Here is a 21,253-nt window from a genome sequence, read left to right as displayed (position 1 = left end):
GAGATTAAAAAAATTAAAATAAGATATTATAAAAAAAAAAAAACAGTGCAAAATTAATGGCACACACCAACATGAAAAATGATGATAATAGAGAGGGATAGAAAATATTTATACTCTTAGTACATAAACAAACATTTTCGATACAAAAACGCAAAAGATTTAGCCATTTCGATTAAGATTACGATTAAGAAGCAATTGACTTAGAGAACATATTTTCACATTTATCTTAGCTAAACTCTTCCGGCATTAAATTCGATTCTCACTGTAGTTGATGCAAAAGATTTAGCCTTGTGGATTCTCACATACCTGTTCTTTTGCATCCACTTATATTGTTCTTCATTCTTTTTTTTTTAATGAAGTTCCTTTAAGAAATAAATACGGGAATTTTAAAAAAATATATTTTAGAGCATAGATATATTATTTTTATTAAATAATAAATTTAATGAAAAAAATTAAGACTATAAACATTAAAAAATATTAAGTTAATGAAAAATATGGATATCATAACCAATAAAAAATATTTTAATAAAATTACCGGAAAACATATGGGAGTTGATAAGGAATATAAAAATATTACAATGAAATTAGTGAAAGATATATAAAACCAAAAATTTATAATTAATCACCGTAATTCATAAATCACCATAAAGAGACAAAAAAAAAAAATAATAATAATAATAATAAAATAAAAAAATAAAAAAAAAATTAAAACAACAAAACTATCATCCTATTACATTCTACCACGTAAGAATAATTTGTTATATATTTATATTTAACACTAAGACCTTCTCTGTCAACCATAAAACACCTAAAAAGCTATGGACTTTTTGCAACAGTCCTTTATAATAAAATTCGCAAAATAATGCCAGTTCATCATATTGACGTCCAATCCAAGTGGTGACAGTTCATCAAAGCTGTACAAAATTCAAAACCCTTCAGAAAATTACAAAAAGCAACCAAGTAATCAGTCAATGTATAGTCGATGTGATTTCTTCTTTTCTCATTTTCTTTTTAATTAAGGGTTATTAATCCGCAATTTTCCGTCATCAATTCGTCTTCTTCACCCTAATTGAGGATTTAGAACAAGAAAGATTAGTAGAAAAATATTACTGTTCATCTATATAAGGAGGCAACAAAAGAGGAAATTAAAATTTGGACTTTTTCGATTGATTAATTTGGAATTTGACTTATTCTTTTGTGGCTATTTGTTAAATGGCGGAGGATAATGTAAGGGGGTTGATATTAGCAGTGAGTTCAAGTGTGTTTATAGGAACAAGCTTTATATTGAAGAAGAAGGGTCTACGCCGTGCTGCTGCTAGTGGCACCCGCGCAGGTTTGTCAAACCCTATAAAGTAAAATTGAATTTTGCCCATGTCTTATTTTTAGTTGTTTGATTATGGGATTTTCTTGTTCTGATGATTGGACTAAGTTTGAAGTTTCTGAAATTTTTTATCTTTATGATGCCTGATTGAAGATTTGAACCTGGCTTTATATTTTGCTTTTGAGGGATAAAATTGGTCATCGATAATTGAAGTGAAATGTGGTCTAATGATGAGTATTATTAACATTATATTCTTGACGTGGTTCTCTTTTTCAGTTAATTTCAGACTAATTTGTTAGTTGGTTTGCATATTTCAACCTGACTTGTGAAAATGATTTCATGGTCAAAGTATCTATTTAGTCTGTTAGATAGGTGTAAGGTGATCATGGATTGCTGCATAACTACTTTATGTATTTCTTATATAGATATGAGAATGCAAAAAAGGATTAGTGAAGTTGAATATATCTGTTGAGATGGATTATTAAGAAGTATTGGTTGACCAGAAATTGTCCCAGTACAATAAGTAATTCATGGTTGGTTAGGAAAGGATGGAGATGGCCATCAACTGCTTTAACTGCCACATAGTGGGTTGGGGGACATCTTGGCTGAATTGCATATACCTATGCAAAAGTGTACTGAAGTTACTGCATGGCTCAAAAGTATTCTGAAACCTACCATGAATTTCACCGTTAGTGGTGGTGGTAGCCACCGAAATTGCTGGTCATCTTAAACCGATTGCCTCATCTTATAGGTAATCAAGTATCTAGATAGCAGAAAGTGCAGCTTCTAATGGGATTAGTCTGGTTATGGTTTAGGAAACAGAAGTCAGAACAACATAGCATGTATCCACTATCCACCTTTTCTGGTGTATGGTAGTCTTTATCTAGACAGCTTTACCTCTCCCAGTAGCATTGGTTAGAGCAAACCTTTTTACTAGTAGGAAACCTAAGAAAAGTAATGAAGATCTGGTATCTGGTTTTGCAGTATAACAAACTCAAGTGACGATTGGATGCGAGATGTTTAGGACTGTTAAAACTCTTGGATCCTGAACTCCTTTTAGTGCTAGGGACAGGATAGATAGTTGAGTTGCTTGGGATTTTGTGAGTAGTCCTTAAGCTATAAGAGTTATGGACAATTACATTATTTTCCTTCATGTTTGGCATTGTGCCCTTTCTGTGCAACAAACCTTCACCATACTATTTCTTCAATTGAACAAGCTACATCGTAGGAATGCATGCCCATTGTTTTCCTTCCCTTCCATATTAAGCCTTTTATGTGAATTAATTTAATAAGAATACCTTCTCTAATAAGGCATCCCAAATTTAGGATAGTGAGGGAGTTGCTGCATATTAATTAGTCAAGGAATCTACAATTCTAATTAGTCAAGGAATCTACAATTCCTATCTGGTTTCTATTGCAGGTTTGCTAGATATCATTTCTCAAAATGGTGGTTAACCCCACTAAAGAAATGAAATAACACACCTGTAAGGGGGTAGTCTACTCATGCTCCTCTAACCAAAGGCATGTTCTCCCCTTGTAATTTTCATTCTATTGCGTTCCGATAAGTTTTCCATCACTTTCAATCATTGTTTCACTTGTCAGTAAGTTCTAATAAGTATAGTTATGTTCAGATCTGTTCAGTTTACTTCTAATAGGTTAAGTCATTTTAACCATGATAAGCCTGGGAGAGGAGGTGCTAACATTAGAAGTTGCATGAACCTCTTATTCTTCCTGGATCTTCTGTGCATGGTGAGGCAATGAGCCCTTTTGTCTCAGTAATTTAATATTTCTAGCTATAGTTTCCTCTGCTGCATTGGCCTTGAATTGTAGCCATGATTTTTAATCCTTCAACATACTCAACCTGTATAAATATATGAAATGATTTTTGTTTGAAAATGTAGGATATGGAGGATACACTTATTTGCTAGAGCCACTTTGGTGGGCAGGAATGACTTTAAGTGAGTGCAGCTCTTTCCAAATTTTCAACAGTGGCCTCTTTTTTTTTAATTCATTAATGGATAATTTTGTGGATCATTTCTCATCTTTTACAAAACTATTTACGTCCCTGAAAATTCTCAAATTCAGTGTTTGTTGGAGAGGCTGCAAACTTTGTGGCTTACGCTTATGCTCCAGCTGTTTTGGTAACACCACTTGGAGCATTAAGTATTATAATAAGGTAAATTGGATTTGATATCTTCAAATATTGTCGATACAGATTCCGGTTGTGTGATTTCAATTGCCTTGTTTGTTCAGTGCAGTTTTGGCGCACTTCATGCTTAAGGAAAGACTTTCAAAGCTGGGAGTACTGGGATGCGTGTCTTGTATAGTCGGGTCGGTGGTGATTGTTCTTCATGCACCACAAGAGGAAACACCAACTTCTGTTCAGCAAATCTGGGATCTGGCAAGTCAACCAGGTTATTTTCTGTGATTTCTTACTAATTACATCCAGACCTAATGTCAATCATTCATCCTGGTATAACTTGTTCTACACCTTGCTTCTATGACCAGCTTTCTTGATTTATGTGGTGGCTTCAATATCCATAGTGGCTGTTTTGATTTTGCACTTGGAGCCACGCTATGGGCTGTCAAATGTGCTTGTTTACTTGGGTATATGTTCGTTAATTGGTTCTTTGACGGTAATAAAATTTTGGTGTACTTTTGAACTTTATCATTTATCTTCGCTTTCCCATTAGTGAGCATATGGGTCTTAGTAGTGGCCACTTTGCAGGTTGTGAGCATCAAGGCAATTGGAATTGCCATTAAACTCACTCTAGAAGGGACAAACCAGCTTATATTTCCACAGACTTGGTTTTTCATGACTGTGGGAGCAGCCTGTGTCATCACACAATTGAATTACCTGAACAAGGTATGTATATTCTCTCATTATAAGCTATTTGTTCCTTCTGCCTCTCTCATTCCCTCGTTTACCCTATTTTGTTTTATTTTTTTGATACAGATGCTTTTGCTATCTTGTGAATACTCTTCTAACTTATCACCTGCTATACGATCTGTTATGTAATCGGGCAAGTGGTCTCATGAGTGCTGACGTTAGGCATAAATATATGGGGTTTATCAGCCAGATTATTTTTCAATGCATATGTATTTTCTGCTGGGGATAGTTAGGGCTAAATACATGGGGCCATAGTTGTATAAAGCGATTGAAACTTGCGGTTGTGTTGCTTCAAACTTCTTTGGGACACAGTGTTTTTGAATAATACTAATGATTCAGTCATTGATAGTTGGAGAAGATGACAGTACTTTGTGTCGAGTACTCAAGTTGTTGGTACATGAAAAGGCCAACCGTTAAGCACAGACCTAGTTTTAGTTTTTGGGTCTGTTTTCTAACTTGTAGCGATGTAGCAAGAGATAAAGAACTTTGTTTTCTTATTTATATACTGTGGATATCATGTTGCACTGCCCCTATGCATGCATTCTTAAGGATTAGAGACTAACAACATTTTAGTCTCGAAAACTATACTTTAACATCAAGAATATATAGAGCTTGCATACTCTGGTTTTTAACACATTTCAGTTTAAATACATGGTCATGAAACCAGCGTCCCGTACAAAGTCAAGGTCCGGGGGAGAGGTAGCGGACAGATCATACCTGTACCCTCTCGAGGGAGAGGGCAGGAGAAATACTTTATGGAATGGTGTATTTACAACTCGTCAACTCTAATCCATATCTTCGGTTACATTTTGCTTGCAGGCACTTGATACTTTTAACGCAGCTATTGTATCTCCAATATATTATGTAATGTTCACAACCCTAACTATCATTGCAAGTGCAATTATGTTCAAGGTAGATTACTAGACTATTCATCTAACTCCTCTTTCTTGTATGATCGGTATTATAATCGGATTACGGACAATAATCTTCTAATTAATGTTAATGTGTTTGTTTCAGGATTGGTCGGGTCAAGATGCAAGCAGCATAGCTTCTGAAATATGTGGCTTTATAACTGTCCTGACTGGAACAATCATATTGCATGCGACAAGAGAGCAAGAACAAACCAGCAACTCTGGTAGGTTCTTTCTTTTCGACTCTGTAAACTTGATTTCGATATTCAACTTAAGCTAAGGGATTTGTTTTCCTTAAACTTTTCTCGCTCTATATACATCTGACTTATTGGCACATATATGATTGAGAGCCATTTTTAAGGATTTGTACCATACTAAAGTATTCTTAGTAATCATATCATTAACAGTAATATAGAAGAGTTTATAACCTAAATTATGAAATTTAGAAAGCTGATCTTGGGACAAATTAACATCGACTTATGGCCTATTATTGAAGGACGGAGCGAGCATGTTTTTTGACCTTAACCAATACTCTTTTGGTCCTTATGAGTTTGCCTTCAATTCTATTTTGGTCCTTTCCTTTTACTTTGCAACATTTCTATTTTGGTTAATGTTCATGTCACTTTCTTTGATTCTTATTCACACATTTGTTTTTAATATCCTATCCTCACAATTCTAACGTCCCCTCCACTTTCTTAATCTTTGTATCGTTTGCCATTGTATCAATTCCATGGGGACGGAGGGAGTAACTTCGTGAGTGGTCAACTCGTGATATGCATGATCATTAGAGTAAAGCTATATATTTGTATGCCATAAGAAAAACAAAATCAATTTTTTGTTCTAAAAATTCAATCCTAGAATGATCTTTGTCATCAATTTCTGTTTTATACCCCTAAAAGACAAATAATATGTTTGATTGTAGAAGTTGTTGATCAACTATGTCTTATATTCATAAAATTTTCCGTTTATATACAACAGCAGATTTACGAGCCAATGCAGGATCTGCAAATTGGTATTCTGGTGGAGAGAGTCAAAAACTGGGTGAAGAGGAGCACCTCATTACATTGCACAACACAGATTATTTCGACTGACGGTCAAGCATTCTTTCTGTATAAGAAAAGTTTTATTCGTTCATTTTCATTCAGGAAGCAAAATTGTGACAGTAGGGTCGAATTTGTCTAGTGCCGGAAGTTCACTCCGTTCTATCAACATCAACACCGGAGTGAAATTACTCAACAGCTTATATTAGTCGATCTTCATAAATCATGGATTATAATTTATTAATTGATAGCAGAATTGGGTGTTCAGGCGTTGAGGCAGGAGTGTGTATAACAATTTTTTCCTGCTGCTGGACGGGTAGTCTATACATCAATACATGTACATATCCATTGTATTATTTCTGGGGTTCAAAGTTTTCATTTATAAATGGTTTGAAGTAGAATGCATGATAATTATAATGAAATTTGTGGTGTGCAGTCTGCTATGAAGTGTCAACTATAAATTGTATCAAGCTTGTAGGTTTTGGCAAAAAAGAAACACGCCAGAATTGTTCAACTGTTGGAAGAATTCGAGGTTGATTGGACCATCCTCCGTCATAGAACTCAAAAAGCTCACACATATTTAAATAATAAAGTGTTAATGTAAAAGGATAAAGAGAATATAAGATAAATAGAATTACTACAGATATTAGTATTAGTACATGGAAATAAATTAATTAAATCAAAGAAACTAACTAAATTCATAATCCGGTATCAACTTAGTTGGAAAGTAAGTATTATTTTTCAGAAAAAGTTCTTAGTTTGATTTTTTTTATCTAATCTTTTCCTTCCTTCAATCTATAATAAAACCAAAACAGAAGAAACTAAGATAATAAATACTCTTATTAACTAATATATACTTCTTATATGGTGACTAATAATAAATACTTCAAAATAAGATAAAAATACAGGAAATGTAAAAATCCTAATTAATTACACTTATTACAAATCAGCACAAAAAAAAAGGTATCAAATAAACAGAAAATATAGATGTAAAAACAAATCGTGAAAATCCCCCTATAATAACTCCATTATTCTTAAACTAGATCATTATAATTTCATTACTTCTTATCAAAAATTATACTTATTGACACGGGAATTTGAAGTTACAGACATCCCTTTATAATTCAATTCCTACATCTTCAACGAAATTATAATTTCTTATGCTTGCCTAAAAATATCAACTAAAATCAAATAAGAGTTTATTTGTCTTTTCATTTACTTTTAAAAAATTATAGTTTTCTTTACTAGGATTTTTATAAACATAAAATCTTGTTTCTACTATGTGTGAAAATAAAAAAGATGTGAACTATCAATGACATTTCAACAAATCTGGTTGATATTATGCATACAATTTTGCTATTTTTTCAGTAGAAATTAAGCGCTTATTTATTTATTTATTTATTTATTTATTTATTTATTTATTTATTTATTTTGAGTAGATTCTATAGCTTGTATAGTTGTATTATTGTAAATCAAGATCCATCAAGGTTTGTAGGCTTGGCGGGAAAGGTTTAATTTTTGTTGCTCTTTCTTAAATAATATTTAGTAGAAAGTAAATTCTTTTTTTTAGAATTAGTATTTAAAGCCCTTATGTTCAAAATAATAATAGAAAATTAAGTATATACCACTTTTTCATATAAGATCATGGGCTTAGGTTTTTAGTATTAGTAGAAAGTAAGCCTTTTTTTTAGGATTAGTAGAAATTAAAGCCCTTATGTTCAAAATAATAATAGAAAATTAAGTATATATTACTTTTTTCATATAAAATCATGGGCTTAGGTTTTTAGTATTAGTAGAAAGTAAGCCTTTTTTTTAGGATTAGTAGAAATTAAGCCTTTTTTTTAGGATTAGTAGAAATTAAAGCCCTTATGTTCAAAATAATAATAGAAAATTAAGTATATATTACTTTTTTCATATAAAACCATGGGCTTAGGTTTTTAGTATTAGTAGAAAGTAAGCCTTTTTTTTTTAGGATTAGTAGAAATTAAAGCCCTTATGTTCAAAATAATAATAGAAAATTAAGTATATACTACTTTTTTCATATAAGATTATATGCTTGATTTTTATTGCTCTCTTAAACAATATTTATTCGAAAACTTAATACTAAACCGAGATAATATCTAATTTTTTTTTTATCTTTTTTAAAACTACATCTAAACTGTTTTTTTTTAATTTAATAAATTAAAATTAATTCAGCTTATATTAATTAATCTCATCTCAAAATGGAAAGGTTAAAAAAAAAATTATCTAAAAAATTAATAACATCAAACCCGAATTAAATTCAAAATCAACAAAAAATTAGGAAGTCATATAGAAATATTCTTTCGATTCTTTTTTACCCATTTAGCTGTCAACTCACGCAACTCTCTTAAATCTCCTTAACTTTCTTTCTTCTCGCAATTCTCATCTCCTCACCACACAAAACATCCGTTAGAGAGAGAGAGAGAGAGAGGCAGATTTCTCACAAGAAACTTCAACCATGGCGGCAACTGTTTCATCGGTCTGGGCCAAGCCTGGTGCTTGGGCTTTGGACTCTGAAGAACACGAAGATGAGCTTAAACAACAGATCATGGCTCCACCCTCTATACCCGAACCACCCGCCTCCGATTTCCCTTCTTTAGCCGCTGCAGCCGCCGCTAAACCCAAGAAAAAGAACAAGAACAAGGGTCAAACCCTTTCATTAGCCGAGTTTAGTACTTATTCGGCTCCTAAGCCGTCATCTTTTGAGTCAAAGAGGCTTACCCAAGATGAGATTCTTATCCTTCCTACTGGTCCACGTGAAAAAACTGCTGAAGAGCTTGAAAGACCTCGTCTTGGTGGTGGATTTAGAAACTACGGCGGCGGAGTTGGTGGGGATAATTCTAGGGTTAGGGTTTCCGAAAGGAATTCTAATAGGGAAAGAGATTTGGGCCCTTCACGGGCTGATGAGGTTGATGATTGGTCTAAGACAAAGAAATTCAATTCTTTTGGCGGTGGGTCGATTGATAGGCCTGATAGAAGAGAAAAGGTTGGGTTTTTTAATTCAAGTAGGGCTGATGAGGTAGATAATTGGGGGGCTAATAAAAGCTATGTTACTCCACCGGAGGGTCCGAGAAGAGAGAGACGGATGGGGTTTGAGTCATACTCAAATGGGTCGGGTGCAGATTCGGGTAATTGGTTGAAAAAGAAGGAGGAGAGAGGTAATGTGGGTGGTGGTGTTGAGGCGGATACTTGGGGAAGGAGAGAAAGTAATGGGCTTGGTTCTGGTGCTGGAAGTGGAAGACCCAGATTGAATTTACAGCCAAGAACATTGCCTGTTGTTAGTAATAATAATAGCAATGGAGGGCAGAGTGTTACTCCAACAGAGACGAAGGCCAAAGGGGCGAATCCGTTTGGCGAGGCGAGACCAAGGGAGGAAGTATTGGCGGAGAAAGGGAAAGATTGGAAGGAAATCGATGAGAAATTGGAGGCAGTGAAGATGAAGGAGGTGAGTAATGATGATAAGAGTGAAGTTTTTGGTAGAAAGAGGGGTTTTGGGATGGGAAGGCCCGAGTCAAGTGACAATGTTAGGAGTTGGAGGAAGCCTGACTCTGCTGCAGATGCTGTTAGTTCGCCTTCTGGATTGAGGTTTGATCTTGTTACTTCTTAATTGTGAATGTTGTGTTGTTCATCATTTTGGTATTCCTTGGTTGTTTTAAAGATTGCATATTGGTAGTACATTGTTAATAGTTGTTGCAAACTGCAATCAATATTGTATATTTGTATGATTGTTTGGTAGACATAAACAATACCATATTTGATGCATAAGAAGTTGTTTTACATGCTGATGTTGTGGATTTAGTTGTTATTGTAAGACTACTAAACAATATTCAGAGTAGTTGTAGTGTCAGTTTTATATGTTTTGCTAATACACTCGACTAAATAGGATTTGTGATCGGTAGACATCATTGCTGAAATTGAGATTGTGCCTTTATATACCTTATCTTCTGAGGAAGGGAATACTAGTGTTGCAAAAGTATTTAGTGATAGTATCTCATTGATGGAGAAGTAACCATGCAACTCCATGTCCTAATGCCCTATAATGATGCTTAACTTTTCTGATTGAATGTTTGATTGGGAAGGATTTTGAAAATGACTTTGGTCTCTACATTTATGATGCTTGAGTGCTTGTAGCTGGAAATGAGAGCTTGAATTGGATTTGGGTTCCATTAGTGTGAGAAGGAAAACCTTTTCTTTTGCTCGTTGAACACGCAACACACATAACTATTGACGAATAAGTGTTTTTTTATTTTATTTTATTTGACATTAGATTATTCCATCTTTGGTCTCCGCAAACATGATGCTTGAAGTTTGATATGCATAGGATTTGGGTAGGAGTAATTATTACTTGGTGAGTTTGATAATAAGTAGTTTTCGAAATCCATTTTATGGCGTTTGGGTTAATGGAGTGTTGTTGTATGTGTATGAAAAGTAAGAGTTATTGGGCAAAATTGAATTGTTCTTGTTGCATATCTTGTGGAGCTTTGAATTTCCTACAATACTCTAGTGTTTGGCAACTTGAAATGCATTTTCAAATGTTAAATTGGCACAAATACGGCAAATCTTGAATTTGGAAATGTGAAACTGGGTCAATTCCAAAGAATTTCAATAACAATGTAAAATTAGTCAAGTATCAAAAAATTTGCGAATTTCGAGTATATAGGTGTCATTTATAATTTTTGAATTTGAACACCAAAATTAAATTCCCTATTTTCATGAATTCTATGTTGCCAAACACTACCTAACAGAATTAGTGGTGAGAACCATTGCTCATTATCACCTCAAAAGCATTAATTGAGGCTACTTTATTTACTTGAGAGGATTGAAGAAAGATTGAAGGCCATATGATGTGCTCTTTTAGGCATCTAGTAGTTTGAAGAGGTGGGAGTTTGTCAGGTTTAAGGGGCGGAACAAGGAGAATCTAATATTAACTCTTGGACTGTTTATAGTATGTTTGGCAGCTTGCTGCAAACATTCGGTGGTGCACAATACACATTGAGATCTGTCTTTGAAACCATGTGGCTTGTTTTTGTCTGTTGGACGACTGAACCTATGGATTCAGCCTTTTGTTTTCTCTAGTCAATAAGCTCTGTTCCTTTTGGTTTTTTTGACTGGCTCATACACTGTTTGAACCTCAATATCTTGATTCAATTTTAACCACTTTCTATCCAATTTTTAACTTTGTATATATGATAATTGGATTGTTTCTTATATAACGTCTAAGATGGTTATGGATTTCTCCTTGTTGGGTATACGTATAGTGCGGATGCAACCGAGAACAGTGGCAATACCGCTGAAAATACTGCTGAGAGCGCTGAGAAGGTTCCGGAAGAGAATTGAAAGATCATCATTAACGACAGAATGGCAAAATGAGGAGCGGAATCGTGTCATGTGGAGATTCAATTTTGATAGCTGTCTTAGTTAGGTACATTCTTTAGTGCCTATAACTGAAAAGGCCTATAGTGTTCGCACCTTTTTTTTAAATACTTTTGTAGGTAGTATGGTGATGAACTGAACTTCGTATCGTCATGTATGTTTCAATTAAAAATACAGTTTTGTTGCTTTTGATTGATCTGGTCCAGCAGGATTTTTTGGTGTAATAGTTCTACTAATGAGTTATTGATTGATGAATGATGGTGTATTAGAGCCAATAACAGACTTGTGTTGTGGATGGGTGTTATTTTGTGAATGGGAATGTTATTTTGTTATTCTGATTGCAACATGTTATCTTGCTTCGATGGGTGTACACAACATTTCATTGACCCGATGCCATTAAATGGTGTGTGCCCACCTAAGGTGGAGTTTGGGAGTGTCGAATGTACATAATCGAACCTTGTTATACACTTTGTTCGTGATAATACAACGGTTGTTTCCGATTGACCTTTGGTAGTAAACATCATCTGCAAATGCGAATTAAAATTGGTTTGATCCAAAATATTTATCAGAAAAGTCTTGTATGAGACCGTTTTTTGAGAAGGGCTCATACAAGCAGCTTAAAGTTAAACTTACATATCAGTTAATTAGATAAAAACAGTTTTTTTCAATAAATTTTATGAAAATTAAAAATTTTGGCTAGTCCATATTAAGTCATGTCATGGTGAGACGGTCTTAATAAAGAATTTGTCAATATTTAAACCTTTTTGTTTCTATTAAGGGTGGACAATAGGCCTGTAATGGGCTTGGACCGAGCGAAGCTAGGTCCAAACAAAATTGGCTCATATTGAGTATTTGAATATGAAATTGGCTATCTTGGCTTTTAGTAGTACTAGTACACCTATCAAATTTTTAAGTTCTAAGTTGATATTTTTGAACTAAAATGTACTACTCTCTCTCTCTTTTAATTCAAATGTCCTATTTAATTTTCAACACATTAATTCAATACTTAATAGCGATAATTGTGTAAAAATTAAAAATTATAAAACTAGATATTAATAAAGCGTATGTTGATTTGGTAAAATTTAATATCGATAATGGTTGTTTGTTGGCTTCGGGCTATAAAAAGTTAAATATTGAACACATATTTTGGTTATTTGATCACCTAAGTCAAAATTCTAAAAAATTATTTACAAAGGTTTAGAATTGTGGATTGTGGTTGAGTTATATTCAGATCAAGTCGAATGGCAATTGTTTTTGTACAGTTTTAAATTTAAATTATGCAAGTATTATATAGTATGTGTATGATTTTATATTTGTAAATATAAATTATACTTTAAGCATAAATATAGAATATGATATACTATTTATTATGTTAAAATAAAATTTCATAAACTGATGATATTGTTTTATTCATTTGACAATTATATTTGAGTAATTAATTGCAGTTATTTTTGTGTAAATATTGTCTCTTGATATATGGAGCTCAAAATAAGAATTTTATATTCATAATTTATATTAGCTAAATTATATAATTTATATATATAAATATATTTTACGGTGAAATCCTCTCATATGAAAATTTATAAATTAATTGAAGTTATGGCTCTGAAGTGGGTAGTTATTGAAATTTAGAATGGAGTCGCTCACAATGTATTTAATCTGGGAGATCTACTTATGTCGTATTATTGAACAATGAACACACACGAATACAAGTTTAAGTATTTCATACCATCTTCTCTACTCTCAATTATCATTGTTATTTATGGAACTAATTCAACCAAAAGCTTTAATGATTGGAGTTTCAGAATATGTTGTATACTCTAACATGCCTCATCACATGAGAAGCCATCATCAATTCTGACGCTAAATATTCCACTATAAATGAGGGGCGGTTGAGATTCGAACTCGTAACTTCTTGTCATGCTGGCTTTCGATACCATATTATGGAACCAATTCAACCAAATACTTAGGCTGATGGTTGAGGCTCCATGATATGTTGTATCACAAATTCATGTGAGAGACAATCTCTTTGAGAGACCATCTCTAAATGGGCCGGCCCATTATATATTTTTTAAAATATTGTAAGTAGGCATTAAGAATGATGTAAGTAAACGTTTAAGATATTGAAAGTAGGCATTAAGAATATGGTAAGTAAGCATTAAGAATAATGTAAGTAGACATTAAAAATATCGTAAGTAGGCATTAAATCTTTAATAGGTTGGGCTTGAAATACATCTCTCAAAAAAATAGTCTCTCAAAAGACTAGCAGATGTTATATACATTAACAATCATATTCTTATCTTAACATAAACAATTTGTAACAGCAATGGATGTTTCAACTTAACCACAACGCCTATTGTTGGCCAGAGAATCCTTATCACTTTGTAAATCTAATCTACCTTACCTTATCAATAAGGCAACAACATTATAGGAGATATCGTTTCTCAGTGAGACGACTGGTGATAAACGATTTATATTCTTATTTCTTTCTAATTTGTATTTGTTAGACTATTTAGTTCAAATACGATGTGAGTATTTAACAATAAGACTGTCTCATACAATAATTTATTTAGATTAAAAGTAAATCGGATTTGAGGCTTTAAATCTAAAACCTCATTTCATTTAGGCTAAATAATAACAATGTGAACATATCATATCTTTTTCTTGTTTGTTTTCAATACCTTTTCCCATAGCATGATATGAAAGAATGAACTTCATCAATGCTTCCTACAACCTCTAACCGCTAACAAATGCAGCCTTACTTCTTACGCGCATACAATCAGTCAACATATTGCGCACTTGCATAGACTATATCGACTATCAGATAAGCTACATAATAACGTCCAAATTTAGAATGCGGATAAAAAATACATTAAGTGGTAATTAAAAATTTTTAATTAAAATTTCATAACTAATTTACTATGAAAACCATATAGTATACTTTATAATTTCCACTATGACTATTATGTATCAAATAAACAGACTGCTAAATTATTACGTGCATCTTAATTAAACGGTTTAAGATATATGATTCATTTTATGAGTTTGCCTTTAAATTTTATAAGAGAAACGGTAATTATTATTTATATTAGAGTTATTTTTGTGAGAGATCATTTCATGATAAAACACCTTTAAATTAAAAAGTTCATATGCAAAATATTTCTATTATTAAAATATAAAACACGTTCTTGAGACCTCATAAGAATTTGATTTCATATAATTAGTAATACAAAATTTGGTCAATATTGATCTTCATTTATGAGTCGGTGGTAACTGACAGTAAGTGGCTCGGCCCATCAATATATTAATGCATTTTTTCCCGTTTCAACACTAAAATGGATATTGTCGGAATTAAATTTTTGATACTTTTGAAAGGAAGAAATGTGACTTGAAAATATGGACAATGATGTTGAGAATTATTTAAATAAAAAATATTAAGTGTGTTACTGAATTTTGATGGTTCTTATTATATTATGATATTATATTCTTCTTTGAGAACGTATGCATTAAATATTAAATTATTGGATTACCTGGCCGAAAAAACTAATTATAGTAAGTTAATAATAACTTTCGTTAACTATTATTATTAAATTATTTTTATTGCAGTTGTAATTATGTCTTCGGGATATAATGTTGACCCGTAAGAAAAGTTTTCGAACAGAGAATGAAAGTAACAGAAATGGATATGTTGAAGTGGATGTGTGGTAATACTATGATGGATAGAATAAGAAATCAGGAGTTCAGGGAAAAGTTAGGGATTGCACCTCTCTCTGCAAAGATGAGGAAGAACAGATTGAGATGGTTTGGACATGTGCAGAGAAAGATCCATAACACCCCAATAAGAAGGATCGAACGCATCATAGTGGAGGGCAAGAGAAGTCGAGGAAGAGTTAGAAGAACGTGGGAGGAACAGATTAAAAGTGACCTGTACGAACTCCACCTCTCTAAAGACGTGACCAGGGATAGGGGCAATTGGCGGCGTCTTATCCACGTCTTAGATTACTAAATCCGTCCGTCTTACCCATCGTTTGTTATTATTCATTGCCTATACTTATCGCTCTTTACCTCCTTCTTTATTTTTATCTTTATTTTTAGTTATTTGATTACTATTTGAGGTCAATGTGTGTTGTACGTTGCAAGCTTCTGGATAGTTGTAGGCTTCTCCCTCTTTGAAGACCCTTCTTGAGCCGAGGGACTCTTTGACCGCACTCTCCTCTATAGGTATGAGCTGTTGTCTTTCTTCCGTCCCCAGACCCTGACCATAGTTTTTTATGAGTGGAATACACTGAACACGGTGATGATGAATTGTGTTTTTGACGATGTTCTAATTATATACTTCTATTTTTTATAGAATGGTTGAATATGGGCTGAGCCGAGTTTAAAGAAAAGTGAGGTTAAGTCGAGCTTTGTGAAATAAAAAATTGGTTCAAACAACGAAATTCATCCAATCCAAGATAGAAATTAAGGATAAATATAATTTGCTCATTATTTTTTAAGTATATGGTAAGTCGAGGAAAAGGAAGGGCTAAGAGAGGGGGCAATAAGTATCAAACCTAGATTCTTACATGGACAAAGACGTAAATACTCTAATTTAAAATTAGTCCTAATCATGATCATCAACCCAGTAACCCATACACGGCTTAGAATAAACAACCAAAATAAATTATTGGTTATTTTTTAGTACATGGTAAAGCTAGGTTAAGGGTGGAGCAATGAGTATTGAACCTAAATAAAGATGTTCAAAACAACCTGATTGTGACCGAACTCGATTTGATCCAACTTCAAAAATAATTTATATAAACAAAAAATTCGAAATTAACCCGATAACTCAAATGAACACTTCTAAACCCAAATATAGACTTGTATGAAAAAAAATAATACATGCATCAACTTAAACAAAATTGGATTTTCTAACAACTAAAATAAGATTGCCACTTTGCCAGATATATAGTACAGTACAATATAAACGTTGGATATAATTATAACCTGCAATTTTCAACATCTCATTTATGAAAACAGTTGAAGGTTGGTGCAATTTCATCTTACTACTATAATTAATAACTTCATATGATTTTAATCTTATAAAAAGATTACTCTACTTTTCATATATCTTTATACAACAACTTGGGAATTTTAATTTGCTACTTTAATATTTTCAAAATTCTTACCAATCCTCAAATTACAAGCTGTATAATAATTTATATCATCAATGAACAAGGGTTTATACTTTCTGCTCTTTCTTTTTGTCATTGTTAATGTGGATATTAATGGAGTGCAAGGAGATACAATGGTCACTGGAACTGTCTTCTGTGACCAATGTAAAGATGGCCAAGTGTCCATCTTTGATTATCCTCTCTCTGGTAAGTTTTATTTTAATTCATCTCCTATTTAATTATTTTTTAATAAATTATTTGTGTGTTTATATTTATTAGTTGTCACATTATCGGTTTAAATTTAAGTATATTTTAAAAATATTATTCTAAACGATCAATGAAGTACATAATCAATTTTATGTAACACTGAACTTGTTGATTCATGAAAATATAGAAAAAGAAAATAAATTATTATTTTTATCAATATTAGCAATTTAGTATGTTTCTCATATTATATTCTTAGTTTTCGGTATAAATCAGTGAAGATTTATCATTATAAATAATAATTATATTTAGTTTTGTAAAGTAATCAATTTTCAATTTGATAAGTAAATAAATTTTATTGTAATATAAGATTCAGCTTAAAATGGCGATCAATATCATTATTTATCATCTATTATACATTACAATATAAGTATTGTTCCCAATGCCTTAAACACAAATGTAACAAAGAAATTCATTTTATAAGGCAATATATAGTGAATTTACATTAATTTGCTGATAAATAATTTTTTATATACAAATTGAATAACATATATGTTATTTTGATTATAAGAATGTACTCAGTCACAGGTGATATACATGTATGAATTATATAAGACCCATGATTTATTAACATAAAAATAATCTATTTACCTGTATTTGTTTCGCCTCTTTTCACCATAAAACTTTTGTTCGTCTTTTAATCATATGTCAAATTTGACCAAGCAAAAGTGATCTAGTAGAGTAGCCATTTGATTTTATTATGTCCTTTTTACCTAAAGATTAAGTTTGATTATAGTAAAGTCATTTTTTAATCTTCTAAAAAATGTTGAATTAATTGTAGGGATGAGGGTGACAATGGTATGTCCAGGGAGTGATGGGCAAATGACAAGAGTTGGGGAAGACACTACAAACATGTTAGGCAACTATGGCATAACCTTTGATGGAACCCCCGATTTAAGTACTTGTTTTACACAAATTTCAAATGTGCAAGACCCAAATAATAAATGTGGTGCTGTCCTTGGCCCACCAAAATCAGTTAAGCTAATGTTTAGCATGTTCGATATGGCAATGTATGGTGTTGATCCCTTAATTTCTCAGCCTGCTCAACCTATGTCTTATTGTTCTACCTCTTCTTCACCTCCTACTACTCCAAGCCCTGTCACATTACCACCACCGGTGGGTCCTGTCGCTCCAGTGACTCCATCAGCCCCGCCTAAGGCTCCGACTCCATCTTTTAAGCTCCCGCCTTTGCCTCGGATGCCACCTGCGCCCTTCTTGGAAAGTTCCGCATGCTCATATCAGTAAGTTTATTTTTTGCTTTCTTGTTTCTTGTGGTGGTAACTTGATCAATTAATCATCTTACTTTTAGCTCATCCTAATTCTAATTAAAGTTATACCTTCAAAATGAAATATATACTTTAATTTCCTAAAATAACATGCATTAAATTTTTATGATCACATTAGTGGTAGAACTTTTTTGGTAAGAACACGCCTCCTTTTGAGATTTTGGTAGTATATACTAAAAAAATTCATAATTTAAATGTTGGGATTCTCCTTCTCACCCTGCTCCAAATACGAACCTGATTGAGTAGGGTAAAAAAATAATTTTACTAATTTTTAATTTAACTAATTAATTGAATACAATTATGCTCATCACTTTCGCTTATATATTTGCGCAATTCTTTAAATCTAGTTTTGATTTATTTAATTTAGAATGGAGCTAAAGCACTGAAATCTTTTACCAAACTCTTGCAACTATTTCTATTGTGTAGTGATAAAAAAGGTGGTTTCATGGCACCTTCCATTGACATAATATTACCATCAAAACATTCCAAAAATGCGGATCCTTAGTCCATGGACCACGGCTTGTTTAAAGAACAAAGCCATTGTGTCAATTCTAGCCCTCTAGGTAGTGCAACAAGCCAACAACTAAGTCATCCTACATCTTAACCATTTAGGATAGAAAATTATGCTATAAAAAATAACTCATCAAGCTTATATGTTAATCAATTAATTTTTTTTAGTTATTTGACTTTCGATGTGGATCATAAGTGGGTTATTTTTTTCCAAGACTCCCTCACTTTTTTAATTTAGCGGAAATGTCATTCTTTTCGAACCCGCACTTTGTATGGAACTCCACGATTGTGGTTTTCAGTTGATTAGAAACCGCTAGCTCTGATACCATGATATATTTGTTGTTGGACTTGTACACAACAAGACCTGCATAAAAAAAAAAATTGATTGCACGTAAACTCGATAACGTTCCATCCCAAAACCAGTTAGTGATAGGAGGAGTAGCCCATCAAGCTTATATGTTAGTCAACTTCTTTCTAATTCTTCCGGATCAAATGTGGGTTGTTTTCTCCAACAATTTGACCCCTAAACTTCTATCAATTATAAAATCAAACTCTTCAACTTTTAATCAATGAAAATTGACCCATAAGTTATGAATAATTATGATTAAAATGTAATTAAAATAAAATGATGCAGGTATTGGATGAAAGCAGAGTACAAATGTTACTGGGTAGCAGTGCAACCAGACATGACAGTAGCAGAAGTATTTGGTCCATTAGCAGCCCAAAAATACGGGACAGACTTAACATTATATGCAAGTCTTGAAGGCAGAAATGACCCTTACAAAACTCTTTTAAGGGAAGCAACAACCGCACTTCTTAACTCATGGAATAGTCTGCGTTTTGCTTACTTTGCACCTCAAGTTCTCCATAACTTCAATGCTGCTTTAATGGCGGATTCTACTCCAACTGTACTCCGCACTGCCTTGAGGTTCAAAAGGGCTAACACTGCTTTTCCTTGCCAATTCAAAACTTGCAAAAAGTGATTATTAATATATGTAGGCCTATAGCGTTGTTTAATGATGGTAATATTTATGATTATGATGTAATTTAGTATTATATATGAAGAGTTCATGTAGTAATCGATCAGTCGCTTAATTATATTATAGAACAGATGTGATTTTTGGATCGGAGGCATCAACGATATTGTAATATGATATTACCTGTCGTCTTAAATTACCACTTAATTATAGTATGTACTTTCACTTTTATATTATAATAGTATAGTATTATTATTATACCACTATTATTAGTGTTTCCATACTATCGGGTGAATCTATAAATGCTAGCATAGAATGGGCTAAAGTGTGAAATACTCGCGTATGATGAATTAATTTAATTGCTATCAATAATTAGTATGTCAATATGTCACATAAATTATTATTGATTGTGTTTTTACAGACATGACAAGAGTCATAACTTAGGGATATTTGAGCCTAAATTTAACCTTGCCTAAAACAGTGCTGTAATTTAGTTTTGTGTATTATAATATGATATTATTAAGAGTTTTGATTAGCTTAATTGGTAAAATGGTCTTGGATCGAGTTATCCATTTTCGATGGAGGTACATACATACAATAATTTCAAAGGACTCATCATCATTTGTATTTTTTTATTACTAATATGAAAATGCAGATAGGTTTTAATATTGCTATTAGAGTCAATTAAATGCAATCTTGAATTTTTTTTTTTTTATAAGGATATTTTAGAAAAAAAAGTTCTAAAAAACTTACAATAAGTTGTAGTAAATGCAACACTACAAAAGGTCAAGTTTTCTGAAATCTTGTTGGCTTTGAGAATGGTAATATTAATTGCTACCATATTAAGTGTCCTAAATTACAATTACAATTAGCTTTTTTTAGATTTGTTTTGGTATATATTGTCAAATGTGATTATGCACTAGCTAGTGACAAGAGGATGAAAGTTATCCAAACCAAAGCAAAGAGTTTTCATAGTTTGATAAGAAAAAAAAATAATAATAGATTTAACTGAGTGGCTAGTTTTTAGGGTTCTAATTGAATAGATGTAGATGTGGCCATGTGGGTAGTTCTAGATGTACGATTATACGTAGCTTTTAAGTAGCTAGTCATGTATAATTAGTTATCTTATACTTCCTCATTTTGAAATACTTACTACATTATAATTATTAATACTATTTATTATTTAAGTTTGTTCAATATATTACGGCTAATGTGTAAGAAAAAATATAATCAAATGAAATTTTATTTGAATCGTTTAGTGACTTACTATCATAAGATTAACTTTTTATACTTTCTAAGATTACATAATAATTCAACATATAAATATCAAAGTAACACATTAAATTTCGAAAATCAAAATGTAGCAAGTACGGAAAAGTATCCAATTATGCAAATTTCTTTAATACTATTTGTTTGGATAATAAATTTGAGTCTCTAATACTCTAACCTAAAATGTTAATATCTCTAATTATGCAAACTAGAAAATTATAAAAATTAAAAATTAATA

At 32.2% G+C, this 21,253-nt stretch overlaps 4 protein-coding genes across 8 annotated transcripts; all 4 read left to right on the top strand.

Annotated features, from left to right (window-relative positions):
• The first annotated feature begins 824 nt into the window (after window positions 1–824).
• Window positions 825–6,883, top strand: LOC130799016 (probable magnesium transporter NIPA6). Of its 5 annotated transcripts, none has more exons than XM_057662136.1 (10): window positions 1,220–1,333; window positions 2,953–3,070; window positions 3,223–3,279; window positions 3,407–3,497; window positions 3,575–3,735; window positions 3,830–3,957; window positions 4,050–4,187; window positions 5,031–5,123; window positions 5,229–5,346; window positions 6,101–6,882. In XM_057662136.1, the coding sequence occupies exons 3-10, from the start codon at window positions 3,270–3,272 to the stop codon at window positions 6,211–6,213; spliced, it is 852 nt and encodes a 283-aa protein (XP_057518119.1). In that variant the 5' UTR covers window positions 1,220–1,333; window positions 2,953–3,070; window positions 3,223–3,269; the 3' UTR covers window positions 6,214–6,882. The 5 variants fall into 5 exon arrangements, with proteins under 5 accessions (XP_057518107.1, XP_057518114.1, XP_057518135.1 ...); XM_057662144.1 differs by having other exon boundaries at window positions 1,290–1,333; window positions 2,977–3,070; XM_057662124.1 differs by lacking the exon at window positions 2,953–3,070 and having other exon boundaries at window positions 825–1,333; window positions 6,104–6,883.
• A 1,619-nt stretch (window positions 6,884–8,502) lies between these two features.
• On the top strand, window positions 8,503–12,073 carry LOC130799002 (eukaryotic translation initiation factor 4B3). The gene is made up of 2 exons (XM_057662109.1): window positions 8,503–9,768; window positions 11,442–12,073. Exons 1-2 carry the CDS (start codon window positions 8,642–8,644, stop codon window positions 11,518–11,520), a joined length of 1,206 nt encoding a protein of 401 aa, XP_057518092.1. The 5' UTR covers window positions 8,503–8,641; the 3' UTR covers window positions 11,521–12,073.
• A 3,162-nt stretch (window positions 12,074–15,235) lies between these two features.
• Window positions 15,236–15,562, top strand: LOC130814670 (uncharacterized). The gene has a single exon (XM_057680846.1). The coding sequence runs from the start codon at window positions 15,236–15,238 to the stop codon at window positions 15,560–15,562; it is 327 nt and encodes a 108-aa protein (XP_057536829.1).
• A 1,070-nt stretch (window positions 15,563–16,632) lies between these two features.
• Window positions 16,633–20,010, top strand: LOC130799008 (uncharacterized). Its single transcript, XM_057662115.1, has 3 exons — window positions 16,633–16,916; window positions 17,755–18,214; window positions 19,404–20,010. Exons 1-3 carry the CDS (start codon window positions 16,766–16,768, stop codon window positions 19,750–19,752), a joined length of 960 nt encoding a protein of 319 aa, XP_057518098.1. The 5' UTR covers window positions 16,633–16,765; the 3' UTR covers window positions 19,753–20,010.
• Window positions 20,011–21,253: the final 1,243 nt, after the last annotated feature.

This window comes from Amaranthus tricolor, chromosome 1, assembly GCF_026212465.1.
Source record: "Amaranthus tricolor cultivar Red isolate AtriRed21 chromosome 1, ASM2621246v1, whole genome shotgun sequence".
Classification (NCBI taxonomy): Eukaryota; Viridiplantae; Streptophyta; class Magnoliopsida; order Caryophyllales; family Amaranthaceae; genus Amaranthus; species Amaranthus tricolor.
Note: the sequence above shows the minus strand (reverse complement) of the source record. Positions and strands in the feature narration are given on the sequence as shown.

What these genes read in the sequence shown, in the direction of transcription:
- LOC130814670 (XM_057680846.1), top strand. Translation starts at nt 15,236, where the DNA reads ATGGATATGTTGAAGTGGATGTGTGGTAATACTATGATGGATAGAATA.
- LOC130799008 (XM_057662115.1), top strand. Translation starts at nt 16,766, where the DNA reads ATGAACAAGGGTTTATACTTTCTGCTCTTTCTTTTTGTCATTGTTAAT. An exon ending in CTTTGATTATCCTCTCTCTG is followed by an intron (nt 16,917 to 17,754) that starts GTAAGTTTTATT and finishes AATTAATTGTAG; the next exon opens with GGATGAGGGTGACAATGGTA. An exon ending in AGTTCCGCATGCTCATATCA is followed by an intron (nt 18,215 to 19,403) that starts GTAAGTTTATTT and finishes AAAATGATGCAG; the next exon opens with GTATTGGATGAAAGCAGAGT.
- LOC130799016 (XM_057662152.1), top strand. Translation starts at nt 1,213, where the DNA reads ATGGCGGAGGATAATGTAAGGGGGTTGATATTAGCAGTGAGTTCAAGT. An exon ending in CGTTAATTGGTTCTTTGACG is followed by an intron (nt 3,958 to 4,049) that starts GTAATAAAATTT and finishes GCCACTTTGCAG; the next exon opens with GTTGTGAGCATCAAGGCAAT. An exon ending in AGAACAAACCAGCAACTCTG is followed by an intron (nt 5,347 to 6,100) that starts GTAGGTTCTTTC and finishes TATATACAACAG; the next exon opens with CAGATTTACGAGCCAATGCA.
- LOC130799002 (XM_057662109.1), top strand. Translation starts at nt 8,642, where the DNA reads ATGGCGGCAACTGTTTCATCGGTCTGGGCCAAGCCTGGTGCTTGGGCT. An exon ending in AGTTCGCCTTCTGGATTGAG is followed by an intron (nt 9,769 to 11,441) that starts GTTTGATCTTGT and finishes GTATACGTATAG; the next exon opens with TGCGGATGCAACCGAGAACA.